The following is a 9,180-nucleotide window of genomic DNA, read 5'->3' as shown; positions in this document are numbered from 1 at the left end:
CAATGCTGTAGCATATTTCAGAGTATTGTAAAGTACACTGCTGAGTATTTTTGTCTTTGTTTTCTAGTAAAAATATCTACAATTATTCCACGGGTCTGTTGAATGCTTGATTCTGATTGGTTGACAGACGTTCTAAGGTGTGCAGTTATTTTCCAGTAAACACACGGCTATGAAGTAGTTCCAGGTCTTGACTGCATGGTGGTTCCTTATCATTTATTTTAAAAGAGCCGTACAGGCTACCACAGCAAAATAACCAATTAATACAAGGACATGTGTTAAAGGGACAGTTCACCCAAATATGAAAATCCTCTCATCATTTACTCACCCTCATGCCATCCCAGATGTGTATGACTTTCCTTCTTCTGCAGAACACAAATGAAGATTTTTAGAAGAATATTTCAGCTCTGTAGGTCCATACAATGCAAGTGAATGGTGACCAGAACTTTGAAGCTCCAAAAAGGGCAACATAAATTACTCCAGACGACTCCAGTGGTTTAATCCATGTCTTCAGAAGTGACATGATAGGTGTGGGTGAGAAACAGATCAATATTTATGTCATTTTTTTACTCTAAATTCTCCACTTCACTTTCACTTTCTCTTCTGTTTTTGGTGATTCACATTCTCCGTTCTTTTCACCCCCTTCGTGGCAGGGAGAAGAATTTATGATACAAAATTACTTAAACATTGATCTGTTTCTCACCCACACTTATCATATCCCTTCTGAATGGATTAAACCACTGGAGTTGTATGGATTACTTTTATGCTGCCTTTGTGTGCTTTTTGGAGCTTCAAAGTTCTGGTCAGCATTCACTTGCATTGTATGGACCTACAGAGCTGAAATATTCTTCTAAAAATCTTCATTTGTGTTCAGCAGAAGAAAGTGAGTCATTCACATCCGGGATGACATGAGGGCGAGTAAATGATGAGAGAATTTTTTTTTTTAGGTGAACTATTCCTAGTACATTGCATAAGAATGACAAACAACATCTGTTATGTCCTAAATTTATTTCATTTTCAGTTGAAAAGCGCCCTTGGGCTCCCCCTCTCTCTTTCGCTCACACCCACACCCACACTTACACACACTGACACACACACGTACAGACTTGAGTGGCGTCCAACAAACAGAGCCTTTTCAACGCAACCCCGCGACTTGATCAATTCAACAGTTTCTTTATTATCCAAAATTACTTTTTATATCTGTGGAAAGCACTCTTGCGCTTCCTTTCACTCTCACACACGGACACACACATATATGCGAACATACATACTCGGGAGAGCGCAATCCTCCGTTACTAGTTCTAAAGTGACGTTTTCAAATTAACAACGGCGGCTCGGACTGTCTTAAAGCAAGACGCTGAATTTGCGGCGGAAGAAAGTAGTTCCACTCACGAGCGTACAGAAAATGTTTTGAGATAAAATGCTGAATGATGTCTTTAAGTGTGTTAATCATGGTATAAGCAGAATAATTGACTCCGGCCCATTGAATTATTGAAAAATAATGCACACCCGAGGTGCGCATCATGGCCGCATTACCACCTCGGGGTGTGCATTATTTTTCAATAACGGGCCGGAGTCAATTATTCCTTATTTCTTAAAGGAATATTCCGGTTTCAATGCAAGTTAATCTCAATCGACAGCATTTGTGGCATAATGTTGATTACCACAAAAATTTATTTCAACTCGTCCCTCCTTTTCTTTAAAAAAAGCAAAAATCATAGTCGCAATTTCGAATCCAGGGCGTGCCGAGTGACTCCAGCCAGGTCTCCTAAGCAACCAAATTGGTCCGGTTGCTAGGGAGGGTAGAGTCACATGGGGTAACCTCCTTGTGATCACTATAATGTGGTTCGCTCTCGGTGGGGCTCGTGGTGAGTTGTGTGTGGACGCAGCGGAGAATAGCGTGAAGCCTCCACACATGCGCTACGTCTCCACGGTAACACGCTCAACAAGCCACGTGATAAGATGCGCGGATTGACGGTCTCAGACGCGGAGGCAACTGAGATTCGTCCGCAGCCACCCGGATTGAGGCGAGTCACTACGTCACCACCAGGACTTGGAGCGCATTGGGAATTGGGCATTCCAAATTGGGGAGAAAAAGGGGAGAAAATCCCCAAAAAAGCATAAATGTGTGTTCCAGTGAGACACTTACAATGGAAGTCAATGGGGGTCAATCTGTAAACATTAAAATACTCACTGTTTCAAAAGTATAGACACAAGACATAAACAATATGTGTGTTAACATGATTTTATGCCTTTAATACATCCACAAATTGGCCACTTTGACTTCCATTGTAAGTGTCTCACTGGAACACAGATTTGTGCTTTTTTCTTTAAAGAAAAGGAGGGACGAGTCGAAATTTATTTTTGTGGTTATCAACATTACGCCACAAATGCTGTCCATTGAGCTTCACTTGTATTGAACCCGGAATATTTCTTTAAAACAAGATCAGTTTACTTGAGAAGCAAAATGACATGTGATATTAAGTTTTGTTTTCAGAGGGATCTTACAAAATTTAGTAACGTTTATGCTTATAACAAGAAAAAAAAGGTTTATTTCTCTTAGCCCGTAGGCAAACATTTTTATGCATAAACATTAATACACCTCAATAAACCTTACAAAATGTTGTTAGATTTCTTTGAAAACAAGACTTAATATCTGAGTGATTATGCTTCTTAAGCAGTTTGTTTTTACTTTAAGGATGATTTTTCCCGGGAAAATAAGACAAAAATAGACAAGTATTTTTTTTGTGGTGCAATGTGTTTTATTCCACGTTATGTCACGCTTCTCTCTGTTGTGATACACAGATTTTAATTAACTTCACCTATATCTTCACCTCCACTAGTTTTACCAATCTCGTCCCTGGAGCCGGTAATCCTGCAGGAAGGACAATCGTTCCGTGTGGCTGCTTCCTGTCGTTCGGTTGGCCACCCACCGCCGCGCCTCTCCTGGGACACGGACATTCCTGGCCAGTCACAGAACCGGACCGGCGAGGATGGGGTCGTGAGCTCGCAGTTTTCCCTGCACCCTCTGCGCAGCATGAATGGCGGCCGTCTGGACTGTCTCGTGTGGCATCCAGCTTTAGACGGCCCACGAAGACTACACAACAACCTGATCGTGCACTGTGAGTTCTCCTGATAAAAGTATAATAATAATAGCCCATATGACTGGTACACTATTTCAAGTCATCTGAAGTCATGCGAAAGCATTGTGTGAGGAACAAACTTAAATTTACATTGTTATTCTCTTAAAATCTACTCTCCGTCAGGCTCACAAATCTCATTCCCTCTGTGTTCACACTCAAATATGGAGCTTGTAATAGGTTTAGGATTACAAAATAAAAGTCCCTTGATACACAAGTCATGCTCGTGTGTGGTACCTTTAGGTCATGATGTAGAAATATAAATATGAAAGTGTTTCATGTAGCACATAAATAGACATGTTATATATCGACTGAAAGCTCTCCTTCTCAACATTTTTTTAATGTATTTTATGTTGTTGTAGGACACCACAGTTTGAATGTTTATCAAAAGAATCACAAAGTGAAATATGATCTCTATAAGACAAACGTCTCATGTTTGCCCCATTACTGCTTTTGTAAACATCGAATAGCCATAAACTCTATATCAACTCGTACCTTATGGTGTTTTCTTTAAAATGAGCCATTGTTTACTTGTCTGTGAGCTTGTTTGGGTAAATAATCCAATGTTGTGTCTCAGAAGTTCAGAACAAAATATGCATTCCAGTAGAAAAAGCATGATACACAAATCATCTGCAAAATATGTTCTCAACTATTGATGATGAAATGTTACACATCATCGCAAAGCTGACCAACGACACCTAGATTGAGCTTCTAGACAACTCATCGGTTGACATTTTCGACAAAACAATGAGGAAAGTCTATGCGCTTATTCATTTTGACTCATCCCTCCTTTTCTTTAACCACATGCGACCCCGCGTCCGCACGCGTGGACGTTGTATTTTGTCTTTGCTATACGCAACGCATAATTTAAATGAATTAAAACCAACTGAATACTGTTCACAAGACTCTACACTGTCATTTAAGGGTTAAACTTCTGGTGCACCGCGTCACGTGACACAACGGCTTGCTGTTGATTTCCGTGAAGCGCTTCTATGGGCGCAGCGCCAACAAAAGTGCCTCTGGTAAGAAACCTCTTTAAGATTTTTGATTGAAACCTGTTTGGTTATAAAGAGCATCATCTCTAGTTTCGTTTGATATGCCGCTTTAAAAAATCCGTTAATTTTTTGCACATCAGCGCGCTGATAAACATGATGTCCACATATGTGGAAATTAGGACCATATTCCCTCAAAAGTTGAAAAAAGTTATTTTGAATACCTTTCAACATTAACACATCTGTGGGTCATTTCACTTCATTTTAATATATATTTTGTGTTATTTTATTGTTATCACTGTACAATACGGTTCTATTCATTAACATTAATAAATGCATTCCTATATTTACTGAGCATTATCACATTGAGAATAAATGTATTCATGTAAAACTGATAAATGTGTCTTTCAGAGGCTTTATATGGAGTTAGGATGAAAATAAGGTGCATTTCAAACTGTTCTGAGACCAGTGCAGACAGACAGCACACTGGAGGTTAAGTCATTCACTAAATAGGGAGCAAGGGAGCATCCTATAGCGATCTATGTAGCTAAGTGCATTCACTCCTAAAATCTGATCAAAAGTTCAGTTTCAGGCTGCAGATGATGTTTGGATCACTCAACATGTTTGACAGACATGTGACAATGATAATCAGTACATAGATTCAGAATTTATAATGTATCATTTTATTTTAACATGATTGACAGTGATTGGATGATGCTGGACATTACTTTGAATCAGAATTAATTATGATCATTTCTGATGTAATGTCTGTAACGTCTCAAAAACATGAATATCCAACACTCCTGGACACATAATAAACTATCTGATGAAAAAAATCTGACTTTCTATAGCTTAATATTACTTAAAATGTCACAACTTAGTCCTGCGGTCCACATATGAGGACATCGATTTTTAGGAAAACTATTTGCTCAGGAATAAATTTTTTTGCATGTTTCTTAGATGCTACTATTTACAAATCAAAAAGGGAAATGGAAAATGCACACATCAGTCACGCTCGGCTCTCAGGAGGATAATAAAAAAAAATCTCTGTGTTCCAGTGAGACACTTACAATGGAAGTCAATGGGGTCCATTTTTGGAGGTTTAAAGGCAGAAATGTGACGTTTATAATTTTATAAAAGCACTTACATTAATTCTTGTTAAAACATGTGTATTATTTGAGCTGTGAAGTTGTTTAGATTGTCATTTTATGGTTTACAGCGTTGTGTCGTCATGGCAACAAAGTTGTAAAATTGGCTGTAACTTTCCACAGATGTGGTTAGTAAGTGATTTAATCACAGTAAAATCATGTTAACACACATATTGTTTATGTCTTGTGTCTATACTTTTGAAACAGTGAGTATTTTAATGTTTACAGATTATTGACCCCATTGACTTCCATTGTAAGTGTCTCACTGAAACACACATTTAAAGAAAAGGAGGGACGAGTCGAAATTCATTCTTGTGCTAATCAGCGTTATGCCACAAATGCTGTCGATTGAGCTTAACTTGGATTAAACCTGGAATATATCTTTAAATTTGGGTCTGCTATTCACATATAGCTATCGTATATCTTTAGAAGACTCTCAAAATAGCATGTTAGTTTAAGGGACTACTCTAATACATCTTTCATGGTGTTTTTTTTTTTTGTTTTGTTATTTCTTGAGCTTGACAGCAAGTGCAGCGTGAACATTCTGCTCATTGTTTGTGTTTTACAGTTCCTCCAGATGCAGAGATCGATTCTTCTGGTGCCTGGAGCTTTGGTCACATAGGGGCGGAGCTCAGGTGTGCAGTTAAAGGAAACCCACTGCCACAAAACATCACCTGGTCCAGGTACAGTACCAGATAATCTTGCATAGTCTGACTTTTGACTATCAGCATAAAGTCTAGTCCACTTTGCAGTTTTTCTGGTGAAGAACCGCCCACTTAGCCAGAACGTTCTAACTCAGAAGTGCTCATTCTAGCAGTCTAACGCCTTGTAAAAACAACTGTGTTTCCTGTTGGACTGAAATAAACCTGTGCACATTGGTTTATGAGTTGCATAAATACAACCAATCAGATTACAGCTTGCGATTTTGGCAAGTGTTTGCCATTTTTGTGTGCATTTGGCAATTGTGTGTGAACGGTCCATTGGCTATGTAGCACAAGACTGACGCTGCAGTAAAGCGGTACATCGACAGCATCGACGATTCATTTGCATAAATGCAGACAGGACACTAGTGACACAGCAAAATGCCATATCCTTTTCCAACCCCACCCGCTTGCTTTCTCTTTCTTTTCCCGACACTAACAGAGTGCTTTGAACTGCAGCAGCAATGCATATTCACATGCTCTTTTCAGGAGAAAATAAAGGCTTTGGTGTCACGTTGCAACCTGATAATAACCAGCCAAAAAGCACGCTTGACACAGAAAGAGGGTGAAGAAAAAGAGAAAAAGAAAGAAAAGAGCAGGATGCTGATTAATGAGGATGGGGTGCATCGAAACCCATCCTAAGACCTAAATAACTGTCTCTGTGCTGTAATGAGTGTTTTAAGTGACACTGATGTGCAGACTTGGAAGTGGATTAAAGATGCATGCTATCAACTAGACTGTATTTATAAGTGCTGTTTCCTAAAGCAATCATCACTATTACTATTGCTTATACTTAATGTTAGCTCATACTTCATTTGAACAAACCTCTAACTCTAAGTATTAAAGTTTAGTGTGTCATCCTACAGCTGTTAACCCCTTAAACTCGGGTGCATTTTGGGCTGCCGCCTGCAATTTTTCACACTGAAATTTAAAAGCTCACCATTCACACATACTGTGGAATAATTGCAAACAATTGGTCTTATTATTCATAAATAATATTGCATATGTTTACAATCTTATGGTGAACAGAAAGTAAAACAACTTTAACTTTATAAGCATGTATTTCTGGTTCTATTTGCTCTATCTCCCTGCAAAAAGTCTTATTTTATTCCACTAGATGGCAGCAAGTAATAGGAAAAATATCTTCCATCTCAGTATGCAGATCTGAAATGTAGGTGGCGCTCTAACGCATTTCAGCCCTCTCAGATGTGCTCGTCCATAGACATTCAGTCTTATTTTTATTTCATGCACCACCCCTGTTGTTTCATCGAAAATCTCGGCCTCTGAGTGGACTAGAAGCCCAATCTAGGTGTCATTATAAAGCTAATCCTCCCCTTTGTGAAGATCTATAATATTTTATCATTAGTAGTCAATAGCATATATTTCTGATGATTTGTTTTGCATGCTTTTCCTGCTGAAATGCATATTTTGTTCTGGACATCTAAGATATAACATTGGATTATTCAGCCAAACAAGCTCACAGACAAGTAAACAACGGCTCATTTTGTAGAAAACTGCCTAAGGTAAAAGCAGATATCAAGTTTATAGCTGCTTGAGCCTTACAGCAGCAGTGATCGGTGCATAAATGAGACGTTTGTAGTTGACGTCTTACAGAAATCATATTTCACTTTGTGATTCTTTAGAAAATAATTTTACCTGTAGTATCAGGGCAACAAAATGAACTGTATAACCGCATTCCTGACTTTCAGTGATGCAATTGTTATTATAAAAAATTTTCCGATATGAGTTGGCATGTGGTCTTATTTAAATTATGCATCATGTAAATGCCTTGTTTTGGATATCTCAGAATATGCATTTATAGCCTGCACATTTGCATATTTCCAAATCAATTTGATCTACGAGATAACAGGCAGGTTAAATAAACAGCATGTTAAATGTCGAGCACACATTTCTGGAGCGAGGAGGGGAGAGAATAGTTTACAACTCTTAAAGCATACCTAAAAATAATATACAGATGTACAACCACTCAGGACACCTTAGCAACAGCATGCATACAAAAACATGCAAAAACACAGCAGTGTGGCGGCGAGTTTTGCATGGATAAACAAAACGCAAAAATCCACTCTGTATTCTGCTATCTGTGATTATGGTAAGATAACGGAGTGAAAATGGGCGTACAGTTGAATAAGAGTTTGAGTTTGAGGTGCTTCCTTTCTGGTAGACTTTTGAGTTGAAGCGTGTTCTGGTCACATGATACTCGGATGATGATAACAGACAGGGTCCGAAACTTGAGAGCTTTTTAATGTGTCGTTTGGCATTGAAACACTCTGGAGTTGTGGGCTGTTTTTCTGTGGAATGTTGTGTGTGTGTGTGTGTGTGTGTGTGTGTGTGTGTGTGTGTGTGTGTGTGTGTGTGTGTGTGTGTGTGTGTGTTGGTATCGGGTGTGTCTTGATATCGCACCTGTCTGAGGGGGTTTTGATGGTTTTAGGGTTTAAATCAGTTCTTACCTACAGCAGATTAATCACAGATACTTCTAAAGGAACTAGAGGAAATCTAGTCTTCTGTTTCTAGATGGATTTAGAAAATGCAACAGGGTTTTTATTCAAAATCACTCGCTAGAGATTAGGCAATGTGGGACCAGATGTTGGTTTGAAGTTACTGGTAAATGTATATTTCCCAAAATGTTATTACAATACCTTGAGTAACGGGGCTAAATGAATGACAGATACAAAAAAAATTATATAATAATATTAAATGAATAAATACGATTTTTAACTTCCTGCCATGCTGTAAAAAAAAATCATAATAGAGCTCAATATTTCATTTTTGGAAATTAAAATAAGTTCAATATCAAATTATGACTTTGTACGATTTTAATTGTTGAATACAATAACGTTCCCAGAACGGACATTCTAATGTTCTTTTTTGGTTAGCCAGGAAAGTTTTATTTTTTTACAGAAATAAAACATTCCCCCAACGTTCTCCTAACCTCTATATTCAGGAATCCTTTCTGCAACCCTGCTGTACGTCAACAATCAATCTACAATCCATGTCTTGTTTTGATCCACTGTGGAATTAATCATTAAAATAAGATAAAAACATTATCACACACAATGTAGAAGATTGAATTCATTTTTAAGGTTTGATGGGACATGCATGTTTATCTATCATTGTACCACAACCCTGAAATAACCAGTTAATGACTTAAACGCAATTAAAGGGACAGTTCACCCAAAAATGA

General features: G+C 38.2%; 1 protein-coding gene across 1 annotated transcript in view; it reads left to right on the top strand.

The window, feature by feature from the left end:
• The window catches only part of LOC127441337 (nectin-4-like), a 36,242-nt gene that overhangs the window by 7,517 nt on the left and 19,545 nt on the right, over nucleotides 1-9,180 (top strand). The window contains exons 4-5 of the mRNA XM_051698643.1: nucleotides 2,841-3,119; nucleotides 5,846-5,960. Coding sequence (XP_051554603.1) covers nucleotides 2,841-3,119; nucleotides 5,846-5,960 — 394 coding nt within the window. The remainder of the gene's footprint in view (nucleotides 1-2,840; nucleotides 3,120-5,845; nucleotides 5,961-9,180) is intronic.

Source organism: Myxocyprinus asiaticus, chromosome 5, assembly GCF_019703515.2.
Source record: "Myxocyprinus asiaticus isolate MX2 ecotype Aquarium Trade chromosome 5, UBuf_Myxa_2, whole genome shotgun sequence".
In the NCBI taxonomy this organism is placed as follows: domain Eukaryota; kingdom Metazoa; phylum Chordata; class Actinopteri; order Cypriniformes; family Catostomidae; genus Myxocyprinus; species Myxocyprinus asiaticus.
Note: the sequence above shows the minus strand (reverse complement) of the source record. Positions and strands in the feature narration are given on the sequence as shown.